General features: G+C 45.8%; 8 protein-coding genes across 8 annotated transcripts; 2 read left to right on the top strand and 6 right to left on the bottom strand.

The window, feature by feature from the left end:
* Window positions 1-1,958: 1,958 nt before the first annotated feature.
* N7520_000771 (MARVEL domain-containing protein) lies at window positions 1,959-2,658 on the top strand (the record flags this gene model as incomplete). Its single annotated transcript, XM_057134706.1, has 4 exons — window positions 1,959-2,105; window positions 2,167-2,279; window positions 2,337-2,462; window positions 2,523-2,658. 4 exons carry the CDS (start codon window positions 1,959-1,961, stop codon window positions 2,656-2,658), a joined length of 522 nt encoding a protein of 173 aa, XP_057000642.1.
* A 1,200-nt stretch (window positions 2,659-3,858) lies between these two features.
* N7520_000770 (uncharacterized protein) lies at window positions 3,859-4,546 on the top strand (the record flags this gene model as incomplete). Its single annotated transcript, XM_057134705.1, has 3 exons — window positions 3,859-4,054; window positions 4,112-4,332; window positions 4,400-4,546. The coding sequence occupies 3 exons, from the start codon at window positions 3,859-3,861 to the stop codon at window positions 4,544-4,546; spliced, it is 564 nt and encodes a 187-aa protein (XP_057000641.1).
* A 442-nt stretch (window positions 4,547-4,988) lies between these two features.
* On the bottom strand, window positions 4,989-5,413 carry N7520_000769 (DUF3759 domain-containing protein; the record flags this gene model as incomplete). Its single annotated transcript, XM_057134704.1, has 3 exons — window positions 4,989-5,149; window positions 5,203-5,346; window positions 5,398-5,413. The coding sequence occupies 3 exons, from the start codon at window positions 5,411-5,413 to the stop codon at window positions 4,989-4,991; spliced, it is 321 nt and encodes a 106-aa protein (XP_057000640.1).
* Window positions 5,414-6,406: 993 nt separating this feature from the next.
* Window positions 6,407-8,812, bottom strand: N7520_000768 (ankyrin repeat domain-containing protein; the record flags this gene model as incomplete). The annotated part of the gene is made up of 2 exons (XM_057134703.1): window positions 6,407-8,527; window positions 8,591-8,812. The coding sequence occupies 2 exons, from the start codon at window positions 8,810-8,812 to the stop codon at window positions 6,407-6,409; spliced, it is 2,343 nt and encodes a 780-aa protein (XP_057000639.1).
* A 226-nt stretch (window positions 8,813-9,038) lies between these two features.
* Window positions 9,039-9,986, bottom strand: N7520_000767 (esterase/lipase family protein; the record flags this gene model as incomplete). Its single annotated transcript, XM_057134702.1, has 1 exon — window positions 9,039-9,986. One exon carries the CDS (start codon window positions 9,984-9,986, stop codon window positions 9,039-9,041), a length of 948 nt encoding a protein of 315 aa, XP_057000638.1.
* A 297-nt stretch (window positions 9,987-10,283) lies between these two features.
* N7520_000766 (kinase-like protein) lies at window positions 10,284-10,613 on the bottom strand (the record flags this gene model as incomplete). The annotated part of the gene is made up of 1 exon (XM_057134701.1): window positions 10,284-10,613. One exon carries the CDS (start codon window positions 10,611-10,613, stop codon window positions 10,284-10,286), a length of 330 nt encoding a protein of 109 aa, XP_057000637.1.
* A 1-nt stretch (window position 10,614) lies between these two features.
* On the bottom strand, window positions 10,615-11,256 carry N7520_000765 (uncharacterized protein; the record flags this gene model as incomplete). Its single annotated transcript, XM_057134700.1, has 3 exons — window positions 10,615-10,680; window positions 10,703-10,883; window positions 11,009-11,256. The coding sequence occupies 3 exons, from the start codon at window positions 11,254-11,256 to the stop codon at window positions 10,615-10,617; spliced, it is 495 nt and encodes a 164-aa protein (XP_057000636.1).
* Window positions 11,257-11,669: 413 nt separating this feature from the next.
* N7520_000764 (hybrid sensor histidine kinase/response regulator) lies at window positions 11,670-16,410 on the bottom strand (the record flags this gene model as incomplete). Its single annotated transcript, XM_057134699.1, has 7 exons — window positions 11,670-11,881; window positions 11,932-12,046; window positions 12,100-12,379; window positions 12,430-13,455; window positions 13,510-14,202; window positions 14,259-15,402; window positions 16,317-16,410. 7 exons carry the CDS (start codon window positions 16,408-16,410, stop codon window positions 11,670-11,672), a joined length of 3,564 nt encoding a protein of 1,187 aa, XP_057000635.1.
* Between the last annotated feature and the right edge of the window lie 557 nt (window positions 16,411-16,967).

The following is a 16,967-nucleotide window of genomic DNA, read 5'->3' as shown; positions in this document are numbered from 1 at the left end:
TCACATCTTTTGGACTGCTGGCATCTATTATCCTCGGTTTGTTAATGTACAACTTAGACCTTTGAAGCTCATATTGACCTCTACAAGGTGTGAAACACGGCATTGGGAGACACTCGTCAGATGAGAACACGGACCAAGCAACTCTAGGAAAGGTAAGCTACATAAATTTTGGAACTTGTGAGGTGTGATATCTTGATATTAATTGACATAATAGATCCAACTCGCGATCCAAATTTTATATATCACGACAAGCGGTTTGGTAAAGCTCTCGATACTGTTCCTATACAAACGAATATTCCCACGACTCAGGATCGCGACTATCATTTTAGCCGTTCTTGTAACGTTGTTAACTATCACATTCATATTTGTGGCGATATTTCAGTGTCGACCTGTCGGGAGCTATTGGGTTGATAACAACAGTTCTTGCATCTCACTTTTAATATACTGGTGTGATGTTGCTGTTGCATTTCTCATTAGCAATATCATAATAGTGGGATTACCTTTCAAAATTATAATAGGTCAGACTTCCATCCTTTTCACATGATTGCATGCTGACCGCTTTCAAGATTTGAGCCTGCCAAAAAGGAAAAAAGTCATGACACTACTCCTCTTATGCTCCGCCGGTTTTTGGTTAGTTCGTTGTCTATCCCCAAAGAGGTCTGGCATTAACGCAGGTACAAGCACAGTTGTCGCCGCTGCAGTGCGGCTTGCCTATGTCGTACATCTCTATAAAGATGGGGAGCTGACCTGGAACATTGTTCCCATATACATTTGCTCTGTGGTGGAGATTTCGTCCGCGTTAGTGGCCTCGAGCATTCCATCTCTCAGGCTGGCCTATTTGAGTTGTAAAAATGCCCGAACGGAGAAGGCGAAGAGATCTCAGGGCTCATAGATTTATTTGAATTTCAAGGAACCCTTTAATTGGATTTATCATTTGTACTGATCCTAGCGAAAGTAGATCTTACAATGACATGTATAATATGACGAAGAACCGGAATTCTAGCTCTCCAGGCATCTCTTTCTTATTTGTAGATGGCGGCACTAAAAATCTTATATACCCGAAACAATCAAGCCACAATGTAAATCATTCGCAGTATGGTCGTGTGGCTACTTCCTCACGATTGGTTCATCACACGTGCATAGTATCAACAAGAGAAATTGGCAAAAAAATGGGCCAGAGGCCTCCACCTACTACTTTTCTTTCGGTAGTCCTTCCCTATATGCGGGTTTTCGGGTTCTTGGGATCAACTATGCGACTAACACATGTGATGCATATTTGCTTCAGTGGAACGTCTGCATAGTAGAGATAAGTAGGAGGTCCACCTGACTTGCCCCCGGTTGAGTGAGAGACCGCTGCACTAACCTGCTGGATGGATGAATCTTATCTCTAATTAGTCCAGATAAGGGAAGATTTGAGAAATACCAATGGAAAGGGCACAAAAAAGAGGTTTTTTGGACATTTTGACCCATTGTAGGTATTTTGCCTTTATATTCAATCTACAGGAAGCTGATGGTCTGGTTTACACATTTGCCAGTCCAATTACTGATAATCACGTTGCTTTGCGAATGATGTGGTCAGGGCTAGGTAGAAATTGGTACGAAGATTCGATATATAGGTGAATGAATACAAATGAAGTTATTCAAAATGTAAAATGTGATGTGAAGCCAGAGGTCCCTGGTTCAAACATGGGTGGATCCACTTTGCTCATTCATTTGATTGGCTTATCCAAACAATCACATCCATGTGACATCATCACTTTGGCAAGTATACCCACGAGAGATACATGTAGAGTCATAGACTTTTTCGTCGAAATGGTCTAGTGACTAGATAGATATTCTTATATAGACCATGGAAAATCCTCAGGGGTTTCTGATTAGGAAAGGATATCAGAAACCCCTGAGAATTTCTTCGAAGGACCACGAACTCTCTCAAATTTAAAATCCTCCAAACTTTCAATATGGCAAGCTTCTTTGGCCATCCACTTGGCATGGTCAGCTATGTTACCCGATTCCTGCTGATATTCAGCGCGATTATTGTTCTCGGAATAACAGCATGGGCTGTGAGAGGGACAAAAACTCTCACTGTTATCTATTCGTTGACAATAGTAAGGAAAACCCAGCTGTTAAAACATGGGAATATTTTCAGTAATCTAATTATTGCTTCAGTCTACTGTGACAATCGTGGCAGTCATTCTGTCTTTATTAATAGGATGCTTGTTAAGGCGAAAAACAACGCACATCTTCGTGATTCTCACCACCGACGCAATTCTCTCCTATCTGTGAGCAATTTCACTGATCTCATATGGGAAACCGTATCATTAACAAGTAAAATTCAGGTGGCTTACGTCTTTCATTTTCTTGGCGCAAGATTTCAATCGACACAGCTGCCGGACGGATCGCTGGAATGGGGAGATCGTCTGTAGTCGCCAATATGCAGCCGAAGCTTTCAGTTTCATCGCCTTGTAAGGATTATTTTGGAGGATCGAGCATTTTGTCGGAAAACTAACTATGCATAATGATAGCTTTGCAACACTTGTCAATCTATCTCTCGAGATAGCGTACGTTCACCGACCCATAGCTACTCGTGTCGACAGTCACGAAAACCTCCACAGGGAACAACAAATTAGTGAAAATTTGAATGCAGCTGGTTTGGCATGATGTGGTCAAGATTGCACCTTACGGCCTAAATGTTTCAGTCTGGTTGTTTTCACTGGCAGCACTTGAGAGTACTCGAGAGATTGATATGTGATATGTTCTCAAAATGAGTCAAACATCTTACTAGTATTTATGTATAATTACTGTCTATCGTGTCCATCCTCATCTTTTTCCAGAATTGAATCACAAGGAAATGACGCACTTTGGTACCACGTCTAACCTATACAAAGCATCGTAATAACGCAAGATACAAGGAATTAACCACGCATAAAATCGGGTTGTCGTCAAATTCTTCAGCTTCGCTCGTACCTATTCCTACTAGCCGCAATGGACAGGGTACCGAAATCCATATCGGTCCACCCCCAGATCTACGTACCACCCCCTCAACCTTCTTCCCATGTGACGCCACCAAATGAACAGCATTATATCTAGACTGCGATGCGCCAATCACAGGTCACAGACCCACTACTCGGACCTTAAGCTAACTCCACTCCTTGATTCCACAGCTAAGCATAGTTAACAACGGATTTCCACAACCATCCTGTCCAAGAATTGAAACAGGTCTTGAAACCAACACGCTCTTTTGATCGCCGATAAGTCATCCTCCGGCCCTCGTGATATCTCTCGTCACTTGGCCAGGCCTCGTCAAGCCCGCCCGATAGTATCATAGTAATGTATGACAAAATATGGGGATGATGGCATTTTCGGATTTCATCTCAAGTGAGGGCCATTAAAATTTTTTTTCAATCAATTCAGGGGTGGCCGCTCGAGACCATGGTACTCATCAGATAAATCGTGGTTCCTGACCGGCTGGTGGAGTTCAGCCAGGCCTTGCGAGGACCTAGCAGACTCTAACTGTTCTGGAGCATTAATATGTGGTTTATAGCAATTATAAGCGATCTGCACACGTCGCGTGGCCCTAGACTAGTAAGCGAACGGAGCAAAGTTCGCGCCATCGGCGAGCACCCTCGCTTATTTTCACCTCGACAAACAAACTTCCATGATCAAGTCTAGTTCTAATTTGAAAGGTAGTCTACCCCAGCTGAGCTGCGGAATATTGGGACTAAGTAGCATAAAGTGGCTGCCAATTTAAAAAGCAGGATTAATGAACGTTCGCATTGCTCTTATTTTCTTTACCATTACTTCCTCCTCTCTTACCTCCAAGCTTCCGCAAAAAACCCAAAACACGCACAAAGATTGACTATGGAGCCATCCCAGGCAGCTGACCCGGATCTGAACGAGAAATGGCCAGACAGTGAGATTGTTGTGGAGGTTTTTGACGTTTGTACAGTAAAGCAGGAGTTTCTGAAGACCTCGGAACTTCGAATTCAATGGCAGTATCATCTCGGGCCGAGAAGAGGCAACTATCATCAGCTTGCAGCTACCAATACATCCAAAGGTTTGACTGAAACAATGTTATGGATCTGATTGGCAATGCTGATTTATCGTGATGCAGGCGATACCAAAGTCTATTTTTTTGTTGCTGAAGATAAGATCCACGACTTCGAGCAACTCAATACCACCAAGGACTCCGACGATGTGATTACCTTCATAGTCACCAAGGACTTCCGATATGGCGAAAAGCAAGAAAAAGTCCAGGGCAGATTGGAAAAGAAACTCAAGAATCGGTTTCTGGTCTACCAAAGGAACGATGAAACCCATGATGGTATTCTCCAGGTGGGGAAGAACATCTAACCCTTTCTCTGATGAAACATAATTAAAGCTAATTTGACGTCTTTTTCAGCATCGTTTTATTATGGAGGCATGGAGAAAGTGGGGAAACATGTTACCGGGCTTTGTGGGCGGCAATGTCAGTCTGAAGGAGAATCCCGCATCCATTATGAAGATGATGGATGGAACTATCGATAATAAACTTAAAAAATTCGAGTAAGCCTCAAGGTCAACAAAGCTTGTAGTATCTAAACCACATACCTACGTTCTTCCGTGTACCAGACAGCTTTTTTCTACGGGCGGGGGTTTAGAAATTAGTCCGCAGCAGGGAATGGGATGATGATCTCTTTTCAATGTAGATATAGCAATAAGAGAATAATTGAACGAACTTCTTGATTATATCACGTTATTACTTTGTGAATCATTGGGGAAAAAGATGGCAAATCTCCATTGCCTGGGATTCCCCAACATGTTCTTGATCAAAAACAAGCGGGTTCTCACCTCTATGCCGGGAAAACAGATGTGTGATCACACTTGATTTTTATTGTAAATCGATTCCTGGTAACAAGGTATTCTCATCTTGAGACCATATATACAGAACTTGGAAGAAACTATTCATCATACATTCATTCAGTCACACCGTCCATCACAACTGATCAAATCTAGTAGTTGTAGTGGTCCTCGGTGAACTGCTGCTCGGCGTGGCGCTTGGCCTTCTCCTTATCGATGAAGTCAAGACCCCTGGTCTCAACCTCACGGTCAATGAAGGCACCGGCGAAACCAGCGAAGATTTCCTTAGCCTCAGCGTGGCTGGAGGGCTGGCCTGGTAGACGTTAGATACGGCTCGATTATAGGCATGTATAGGTTTATACATACCATTCTTGGCGACGTGCTGCTCGTAGGCCTTGGCGGCTTCGAAAGAGGCGGCACCGGCAATCAGCTCATGGGAGAACTTGGCCCGGTGCTCCTCCGGGGGAGTGTTCTGGAACTGCTCGTAATCGCCCGCCTGGGAAGTGAACTCTGTGACTTTATTAGACCATTGTCGGGAAAGAAAACTTTGGAAAGACTTACGGTCGAGGAAACCCATTGTGATAGATGTGAAGATGGAAGAGATAGATAGGATAGAAAGATGTGTTTTGGATGAAGAGAAACAGGAGAATTGAAGGGGTTCATATAGCTCTGGGGCGAGGGGCATTAGGTAATCTGTTTTGCTATCTTACCCCTCTGTCCCCTCAGTTGGATGGATCTACGTCTCTGCGATAGAGCAACCATGTGGATATGCACCTGGCGGTGAGGCGTTGGTTCTTCCAATTATATTTTTCCAAGTGGGTAAGTGGCTGAGGCTTGGCGGGGCTTATTGAGGCTTGGTAGAAATTGCAAGGTGGGATCTTCGTCTAATTATTGCGTCAATTAGGAGAAATGACGTTGATTTATTTGTTTTTGGAGTCATTCTGACCACTAATAGCGTGCTACTTCAGCCCCTCCATGATTTACCCAAAACCCCCAAAATCACATCAAGTGGCAGACAATCGCCACAATATCCACTAGAGCCATAAGATACGCGGTGGCGTATTATTTCGTGTTCTATTAGGTCGCTGCTGTGATGAATGTTTCCTAAAATAGTAACCTGCCTTCATTTCTGTTTGTTAGTCGCGGTCGAGCTTCGAAGCCATGTATTTCACATGGTATTTTTATTACTAACGCTATTCACTCATACTTCATGTTATACGTCTACTCTCTACAGACAGATTACAAGCGGTGAAATTATAGCAGGGGTTTTTTTATCCATGAATAATAGTAAACTTTCGGATTTCACCTACAGTTGTTATGACCTGTATCCAGCCTTTCAAACTACAATAGCTCTTCGGCCAGCGGCCTGATCTATTACACATGCCACGCTGTACTGTCCAGGGAGAAAAAATTGACAAGGAATGCGACAAGAGGTTTATAAGCTTTGACGGGTCTTTATAGCGGCTGTATCAGCTGACGAATCACATAAGATGATTTACATGTTTGACACGCTCGATGAAAGCCGTACATGATGGAATTGACCCAGAGCGATTAATTAAGAAACTCATTATTATTGCTTGAAATTCCTTGTCGTCCTTACACTCCCCATGTCCTTCTTGGCACTATCACTTTGCGAAGCGCCAATGAATGGCAGTGTTAAATCACTACTCTCAGAGTGTTTATCGGCTCCAGCATTTAGTAGCATCTGGAAAATCTCAGTTTGTCCATTGGATGATGCCGCCTGTAGAGCTGTTCCGTATAGACCACCCTGGGTATTGACATCAGCCCCAGCATCAAGAAGCATTTGGGCAATATCCATGCCTCCACAGCACGATGCTGCCTGTAAAGCTGTTCCGTAGTAACCACCCTCAGTATTGGCATCAGCTCCAGCATCAAGGAGCATTTGGACAATACCTATGTCTCCATTGCACGATGCTGTCTGTAGAGCTGTTCCAAATTCACCACCCTGGGCATTGACATCAGCTCCAGCATCAAGGAGCATTTGGACAATATCCATGTCTCCACAGTACGATGCTGCCTGTAGAGCTGTTCCGTATTCACCACCCTGGGCATTGACATCAGCTCCAGCATCAAGGAGTATTTGGACAATCGCTGTGTGTCCATAAGATGATGCTGCCTGCAACGGACCCCCTAGGAATGCTTCGTTGATATCCAAACTTGCCCCTTTTTGTAGAAGCCACTCGACAAATTTTGCCCGACCGTGGCTTGCTGCTTGAACTAGTGGTGTTTCCAGGTCTTCTTTGTTCTCTAATTGACACTCTGCACCATTCCCAATTAGAATCTCAGCGATTTCTACGTGACCCATTCGTGCTGCCCAATGCAAAGGAGTACTCCCGCCGCCATCAAGCTGAGTTAAGATCTCATTCTCGGACAGCAGAAGATAATCCATCATGTCAGTTAGATTGGCGGCTGCGGCCACATGGACAATAGTCATATCATTCGGCATAGAGAGCATGCGTCTTTTTAGATCCTTGCCTAACCGGACGCCAATTCGGTAGATCTTGTTCCATTGGGGAAGAAACATCCCCAGCCTTGAAATCTCATCCTGCAAATTGTTTGCACGGAATCTTCCAGCCTTTTCTGCGTGAGTGAGAAGATCGTAGACCGCATATGGAAGAAATGGTCGATTTTCAAAGAATCTTACCATATCCGAACGATCAACATCCAGAATAGCCCGTGATAGCTCTTTATCGAGATAAGCTACGCACGATTGGTAGATCGTCGCTTGGCATCGGCAGAACAAATCATGGTCATATATGGAAGTCTTCCCGTCGACGAGTTCGGCCAGAACAGCCAGCCCTTTCTCTCCCAAAAATTCGTTCACCGATTGGTGAACCACCTGAACTATTGGGGGACTTGTTTCACGAAACGTCACTTCAGCCAGTCCACCGGAAAGTGCAGTGATTCTGAGCACCATCTGCTGGCCTTCTTTGACAAATCCGTCCATATCCTCCCAGGTTGTTTGGTATGGTATGTCTCCGGCTCTCTGCGCGACCATGGCATATCGAATCTCTTCCACTGTCAATGGTCTCTCGGATAGCCGCACCCACTGAAATAACAAAAATGTCTCTGGCAATTCTTCAGGATCTATCACGTGGCGAAGGATGTACTCATATGTATCTTTGAGCTCCGGTGGCACATGGGGTAACCAGCGACGAATATCCTTGAGCGACTGCCCTCCAAGAAGCTTCCGATGAATCAAAGGCACGACGAGTTGGACCCATTGAAATACACCACGTGCCTGCTCGGTCAGCTCGGCTTTCAAATCATCCCCACTATCTTGGTCAACAGTGTTCACGGACTGAAGCTTGCTCGTGATGTATGCGGCGATGTCTTTGGAATTGTAATGTTCGACCCTTATTTGAAGAGTCTGCTCGCTGGAAGCAATTGGATAATACCGGCATGCGATACATATCTTGAAGTTAGCGGTTTCACCCACGCGGTCGTTGAGTCGGTGAAAGTATTCCGCAAGTTGAGGAGCGGATTCAGTGCCAGCCTCATCAAGCGCATCCACGAAAATAGTCATGTGGTGTCGCTTAGAGGACGCGACAACTGCGTCTGCCAATAATTCTTCCAGCACCACCTGCGACCATTTCCATTGACGCGTGCCACCAAAATGGCTACATCGTTTTGAATAGACCTCGCGTATTGGATGCCGCACAGCGAGGTCCTGCTTAAATACTTGATATAACAATGATATGAGCATTCAGAAAGGTGTGTGCTGCATCTCTACACCACGAGCACTGAAGAAGAACTCGAGTCGAATCCCCTTGTCTGCGAATTTTTCGAGCTCGTTGTATAGGAACGCCATTAGTGTCGACTTTCCTGCCCCGGGTTTACCCTTAATCCACAGCAAACCGCTGGCGTCCTTCCAGGTCTGGTACTCTGACAATTCGAGGATCCATCGACAAGTGTTGTCATGACATCGGCGAATGTTGTCTAGCCGATCCCACATCTCGGGGAATGAGCGATTCGAGGATCTCTGTGATGATCAACAATTGCTTCAGCAAGTATATTTCGAAGGCGCGGACCTTTATCTATCTTTTCCTGTTCTGCATTGCGTTAATGCTACGTAAATTTTCACCTGGAAGGATGAACTGACCTGCTTGTTCTTGAGATGAGAGACTGGATTCGAGGCTAATGATAGAAGCATTAATCATCTCATGCACTAAGGAATACAGCTATGGTGTAAGGTGAAGTTCTCCAACATACTGGTTGTGCGGGTTCCACCTTCGAAGTTCACCGAGCAGCCTTTTATATCCGTTATCGTCTGCGGAGCCAAACTTCACCATATCACGATGATTGGCGTGGATGCTCATGGAGTTATACCCCTCCAGAGTTGCCGATTCCTTGGACACAACGAGCCCAGGTCCAGTCAGAGGCAACTCTTCGAAAAACAATGTCACTTCGATGGCCCTCCCAGCTCTTTGCAATTCGCGTATCATTGCCCAGAACTCGAGCTGAATGGACTCCAGAAGCTGATTTTCTGTCGACAGCACCTCCAGCAATGACTTGTTGACCGATTTCATGATTCCAAGAGTATTGACGGGTATCTTAGCCCAGTTGGCTATCCAAGACCCCTTGTGCGGCGTGCCCATGAATATGATTCCTTTGACAGAATCAAAAATGTCACGAAGATGTGGCTCGACATTGTTTCGAGACAAAAGTATCGCCTTCTTGCATACGAGTCCCCCAAGACTATGTGCGATGAAGACCAGAGGTCTTCCTGTAGCGCCACACAAGGTTCTGTCTGTCGTCAAATCATTGAGGAGGTTCGTTGCATGACCAATCAGTCGATTAAAAGAGGCTACAGAGCTTCGAATGATGTAAGCGTCATACCCATAGGTCAGAATACGGGCTCCACTGAGATCTAAAGGGAGAAGGGACTCTGGCCAGGGAGCCGACTGGCCATCCGAAGTCCAGTTTGTTCGTCGATCTCCAGTCAAGCCGTGAATAAAGCAAATGTCGAACGCTACTGGGTCTGGACTGCGATATAGCTCTTCAACGCCATCTATGTGCAAATGGATTGATGAGGCAGTCGGTGTTGACGAAGAAAGTGCTTTTTCCTCCTTCTGGTCCCGTTTATCTCGTTTGATTCTGAGCGAGAAACGCATGCTGAAAGTGAGCATGTGAAAGAGGGAAATCAGGCTCCTGCGGGGTACGATATTCTACGCGCCTTGAAAAGCCGTTGATAATTTTGATTGGACAGAGGTTTATCGCGTCTTATGAACCACAAAAAATCTACCAATACAGCTTGCAAAAGCATTAAAATGTTTCCATTTGCAGACAATATCCCAGGCAGGGATGTAGTACTATCCCTTATCGATTCCACAGTCTCGAAAACCCGTTTCATCACGCTATGATCGACATAAAAAGGTAGAATAGATTTCTCTGCTATGCAATCCCATGAAGCTTTCCAGGGTATATTATTCATGGCACGGTAACACGACCAAAACTCCTAACAGAACAACATTGCCATCGGCACGAACAAGAAGATTTCCCTCCTGCAAATCGCCAAATTTGAATACAATACTGTGAATTTTTGAGACCTCGAACAGTCTGGTGCAGTATGCAATCAGCGTTGAAAAATTTGATTCGATGTCATATTCACCGTCGAGCAATTTTGGAGGCATTCGATCTCGCAAAGCCTGAGTAATCCAGCTTTCCTCGGATTCAACGTACGGACCGTAGCTATACCGAGTGTAGTCGCCTGTAGCCAGCTTCAAAGATACAATTTTGACAGGATGATCCGTCATGTCAACCGACATAACCCCCCAGAACCTCCTGCATCTGGTTCACGTATCCCCGCAAATATTCCAATGTCTTGCATCTAGAATTTAATCACACAGGAAGCTGAATAATCATGTATATCAGAGTTAAGGGCTGCATGCAACAGAAAGATGGCGAGGTTTTCAATTGCACCGAGACCTACCTGAGTCCAGAAGAATGAACTTTGCCTCAGGGAGATGAGCCCCCGGGTCACAAATGCGTCCCATTCCAAAGCTTTCTCGAAGGAGACCCTTGCCCTGGAAAGTTGAAGTATGGGGAGTGCAGAATGAGGTTTAAGAAACTATTGATCACTTAGTGACGAATTCGAAGTGACTATACTTCGATTACCTTTTCTAAAATGACCTCGACTACCTGCCACTACGCTTGTTTCAAATCAACACGCCAAATCTCAGCATGGCGGAACTTTGTCGGCATAGAAGGAAGACCATTTCGAAATGGGGAAAGGTAGTTCTGGACAAGTATGGTTAATAGAAGTTCGGAGGAGATGAAGAATGCTAATCTTCGGGAAGGGAAGATATGGATTGATGGGCTGGAGTCGACGTGGGAGGGGGTGCTTGATGCGAAATTCATCGGTGACCGTAGTACGATGAAGCCTGGAAGATGGTACATATTCGCAGTCGCTTTTGGTTTCCAAGGATGTAAAGCAAGATGAAACTTTAGAACGGCTGTTTTATGTGTCGAGTCCTTCCTAGAGTAAGATAAATGAGAGTTATATCGGATGTTTTCTTAGAGCACCAATTCATTATCGATAACAATAGCTAAGTAGGGCCTCGAACAGTCAGGATTCCCTCGGTAGTTACCTGAGTAGTGAGGGGTAGATGATCTGATTTGGGGCCGGATTCGGAGAAAGCCGATTTTCATTCAGTCATGTATTTATTTTTACACTTGCATTCTGTATATATATATATATATATGCTAAAGCGATAGAATAAAGCCCTAGAGGTCGTGTACATAGAAACGCCACGCCAAACATGATTTTTGTTACAATCCCAACACGCTAAATCCAAAATCCAAAAGGGGTATCATTCAAATCCCATAGTGAGCTTAAGTTTCTTAAGCGACAATGGCTTGATCAGATAGTCGTTGATCCCGACTGCCATGGCCTGCTCTTGCATAGCGTCGGAAGCGACACCAGTAACAGCCATGATACAAGAAGGAAAGAGGCCCATCTCCTTTTCGTATTGACGAATTTTTTTGGTTGAAACGAGGCCATCCATGACAGGCATTGAGATGTCTAAAGAGGTGTTAGTGGAAATATTAATCTAGCAGTATTGGGCGACGTACCCATTAGAACAAAGTCATATGGCCGTTTGGATGCCATGTATTTCTCCAGTGCGAGAAGCCCGTTAGAAGCTGTCTCATAACTGCAGCCGATCTTGTGCAGGAAGGTTGCCATAATCTGGATTAAATGTTAGCTTCGGAGAATTTTGCGTTTGGGGGTTTTTTTCGTACCTTGACGTTGATGTCATTATCGTCCACAACGAGGACATGCACGGTCTTTGGTTCATTTGTCACAGGGCAGGGATTAGCGAGACCAAGAAATGAAGTCTCCACTTCTGTTAATCCTTTGGGGGTTGTTTCTTCCTCACTCTCAGTTGCAGGCACGGGTGCTGGCACGGGTATTTCCTCATCTAAGCTGACACAGGCTGGTGCTGGTGCTGGTTCGGACAGTTGAGCTTCATGAGACTCCAAAATTCTCTGGATCGCACGGATGATTTTTTGTGGACCAAATCTGTTGAAATGTTAGTCTCTGAGTTTATTTTGCAAAGATTGAATACGTACGGTTCGGATACCCGCACGATATTTGATCCTTCAGCAATGCGCGAGGACTTTTTCTTCCCGAGAATGATAAAGAGTTTTACCCCAAAGTCCAAAGCTACTTCCTCCAGTGATTGAGTACCTGTTGCTGCGTGCAGTGTGGCTTCCTCAATGACAGCAATATCACCCTGGACCTTATCAAAAGACTCCACCAAGGAAACTCCCCAGCCAAATCGAGACATGAAGACGTCTGCCAAATTGCTCTGAATCGAAAGTTTTCGCTTCGCCTCAGCGGTTAGCAGTCCCGTTGGTGCCTCGGCCAACTCAGGATATCCGTTGAAAGCGACTAAACAAGCGTGAAGCTGTGGTGGGGGTGGTTGACGTGTGATTGAACCAGCTCCGTCAAAGGCACTAGGTTCCTGAGTGACACTTTGCACCGGGATATACACGTCAACTTGTGTCCCAATTCCTACTTCACTCTTCACGGTGATGTTCCCACCGAGCGATGTCACAAGCAAGCGCACGATGCTAAGCCCAAGCCCAACACCCTCCGTCAGGGGATCCTCCTGGGTAAAGGCGGAGAACAATTTATGTCGCAAAAAGTCTGGCTCAATTCCACTGCCCGTGTCGGTAACCGAAAGATGTGTGAGGATAGACTGTGAATCTGGCTGGGTTTTGGACTGGGAGAGGGATACTTCGATGAATCCGGTCTCGGTCCACTTGATTGAATTTCCGAGGAGATTCATTACGATTCTGCGCCAAGCACCGGCTTGGGATCGAATGTTCCAAGGAACACATTGTTGGATGCGCACGATGACCGACATTTGGCTAGGGTCCGTGTTCTTGACAGTGTTCCTGGAAGGGAGGTTGCTTGCAGCGGCCGGTGCAGCACCAGATGCTCTTTGACCGGTATACAAGATGTTGGTAACCTCCTCGACCAGTTCCCCAAGATCGAAATCAGCAATCAGATCCGAGACCTCAGGGGGAGTTTGTTGCTCCTTTCGGAGCTTCTTCGTTTTTGCAGAGGTGTTTATCTTGCAAAAAGCCAGTCTAGTTCATTTGTCAGTAAGAAGCTGCAGCAGTATGGTTTCAGTCAAAACTAACAGTTGATCAGTCGTGTCTAGTAAGGTGTGTCCAGACGATTCAATCATATTGATCATCTCCCCTTGCACAGGTTCCAACGAAGTAGTATTAAGCAACTCAGCACTTGCCAAAATTCCATGTAAAGGCGATCGGAGTTCATGGCTGACAGAAGATATAAAATCAAACTTGGTCTTCTCAGTGGTACTCCAGTGAATACGAGCAATCTCCGAGACGATAGAATCGCCAAAAACCTTGAAATAGTGCAACTCATTCAACTCTATAGGTCGGTGGCTGTCTTGAGACCACACCAGAGTTCCCGCCATCCATCGGGACTTGTGATAGTCCCATAGCGGACAAAACAGAACTGACTTAGCACCTGGAAGAATGCGGCCAAGATGCTGAGAAACCATTTCAACGGCTTGGGGCGGTGATGAGACAGGGTGACTCTCATTGTCCTCCGGGCCGGTGATGTGGAAGATTTGACCCTGAGGAAAATTTGTGACCAGTAGGCTGAGTAATTTCTCTGGCACAGCAATGGGACCGTCCAGAACATCCAGAGCCTGGGTCTTTAATGATGATCCGAGAATTTCCGAAGTCGCATCGACCTCAAGCGTTGGAGTACATAATGGGTCTGTTGAGCCTGATGGCACTATTTGATACGAGCCAGCTCGTTTTGGCAGCGGCTCCCAGCTGCCTTGCTCTTCAGGGGGAAGGCTGAACATGTTAGACACATCGTGCATCATGGATGAATCGTCAAGAAAATAACTTACAACGAAGGATTGCAACGAGCTGCATCGAGAAAGACTACACCATCCAGATCCATCGAATCCTTCAAGAGCCCACTCGCGCGAGCGAATATTGTGGTTATCCGATCAAACATGGGGATACGGTCGGTCAAAGACAACATCGAGTTCTGTGAAGCTGCGTTGAAGGCCTTTGGATTCATAGCGTCATTGAATGATTTTTCATCACCCGGACTCGGAAATGGTCGGTCTGATGGATTCGAGTTCATAGAGGTATGTTCCGTGGTTGTAGCTGAGCCATGTAAAAAGAGCGATGACGGCTCCTCTGAAGGAGTTGTTAAGGATGACAGCAAGGCCGGGCCATCACCAACCTTGCTTCTGTCGGGTAAAGATATAGTCATTGGTCGCTCATCGGAGCCATCGGGTAGATCGGATTCGAAATCTTGAGTCGTTGACTGGAGACGATGATCGCTCGAAACCTCGCGTGGATCAAACTCTGCGTAATCTTGAACAAAGCTGGTTAACCCTTTGACCAATTTTTCGGCGCGATGATGGTTATGCACGACACGCGTATTTTCAAGATGAAGACCAATTGCATCCGAGATCTCCTGTAACAGATCGACCTCGGTGTCCCCAAATTCCTCGCGTGGACTATCATCGACAACACAATATGACCCAAGCACATACCCCGAAGGACTGAACAAAGGGACCTCGGCGTAAAATCGCATATGCGGCCATTCTCGGACATACGGGCGATCCTTAAAACAGTCTTCCTTTGTGAAGTCGCGAATAATGTAGCGGGATCGATTGGCGGTTATGTTGGCTGTATCAATAACGAATGAGGGATCTTTGCCGGTGAATAGGCTAATAGTGTGAGGGCACACTCCCCACTCCAAGTCCAGCCTGCGAGCTCCCAGATAAACTCCATCGCCGGGTAGGTGTTGGTCTGTGATGCGAAGAGATACGGACTTCGTGGCTTCGGCGATAATAAATTGGCTATCCCGGTCGATAATTGAGACAAAGGATCGATTACATCCTAGGCGGAATACTCCGAGTTGGGCTAACGCGTTCAGGGTGATATCGGATGACAAGAAAGAGGAATTCGGCTGTTCATCTCCAGTAGGTGCTTCATTGTCTGAAGAGTTCTCTATCGCATTTGCGACCGGTCGATCTATGGTACAATAGTATCTATTTTCGCGGTTAAGCCGGTGCGGGGGGAAGGAGCGGAGCGGAACAAATGATACCTCGATAATTCCTGAATTCTCTGGCGCTCCGAATCACATGGGTTAGGGTGAAATGTGAGAGAGCCTGATTGATTCATTCCTGTGAGTTAGACATTTCCTGCCCGGGGAAGATGTAGGTTGTAGAACTGGTGGATAGTGGATAAGAGTCAAAGAATCATCAGAGTTATGATCTTCCCCCGGAAAAACCATATGAATCCAACGAATCCCCTCGCGTAAAACCTGATTATTTAGCCTTGTCCCCACCACTTGTTTATTATTGGACAAAATCTCCAACCAAACGGTGTCGGTAAGATCTGCCCTAGTTTGCATGAGAATCTATCATGGTCCAGACGCCTTAAACCGACAAAGTCTCCGCTTCTGTTCAACACCATTTTCCTTGTCGGTCTAGGTTCCGTATGAGGCTTTTATGTTTATCCGTCCCGTAGCCTTCTGTCATCTTGTCGCACTCCGTGCACCATGAAATTTACTGGGTGCACCCTGCTGAATAAGCCATTTTATCACATAATTCATAATATCGGAAACACTCGGACAAAAGTCATGTGATCGGCAACGTCAGATATCAAACCTCCTGATTACTTTAAAGTACGAAAATAACCAAGTTGTCCTTCATTGGCCGAGAATTCTTCCGTAGCCCGCCTGCGCCGTACAGGGTCTGCAAGGCAGCACAGCTGCGATATTTCCAGGAAATATCGCATCATCTGGGGCCACAGGGCATTCGGGTGAATGCCATTTCGCCAGGTCTGATTTGGGCAGTTGATGGGGCGTGGGAAACGTATAGTCGGGTCAACACAGAGTGGGTGGATGAACCGCGGCAGAAGGTGCCACTAAAGCGCTTTGGGACACCCGAGGATGTGGCGAATTTCGCAGTTTTTCTGGCTAGTCCTTTGAGTATTTATGTACAAGGATCGAACGTTATGGTTGATGGTGGTGTGCATGTTGGGACGGATTTCTAGATTTGGTAGTATAGCTTTGACGGAAGAGTCAAACAACGGATTACCCCTTTAGGCAAAAAAAAAGTATGGCTTTATTAGGAGGTAGGAATTGGGGAGAACCCTGGGCTGTTTCCCTGGTCACTGCAGATCATCGATATGGCTGTCAGGGTAGAGACCCCTTAATTGACTTGGTGGGAGGTACGGATCTCCAGGGCCCAGGCTATGCGCTATCTCTATTCCAAATCATCTGATGGATTGACTACTGCGAGAGGTAATGATCAATTCCTCTGTCTTTATTTAAAACATTCGTGGCTTATTGTTGCAGCATACGACATAAGACCATGGATCAGTGCAAGTGACCTGCATTCAGCCATCGCTATTGCAAGTGAACCCCGATTATCTCTTTAGCACATTTTAATACTGCTGACCTTACCAGACATCCAATTCTGCACAAACAGTTCGAAAGGCATACAAGATGCGAATATCATCATCAAGCGAGAAGACGACCGCGTTTTAGTGATCGTAGGGCCATGCTCAATACTAGAACCAGACGCCGCTGT

Source organism: Penicillium odoratum (assembly GCF_028828045.1).
Source record: "Penicillium odoratum strain IBT 22623 chromosome Unknown utg000001l_segment0_segment0, whole genome shotgun sequence".
NCBI classification, from domain to species: Eukaryota; Fungi; Ascomycota; class Eurotiomycetes; order Eurotiales; family Aspergillaceae; genus Penicillium; species Penicillium odoratum.
This window is presented reverse-complemented; position numbering and strand designations above follow the sequence as displayed.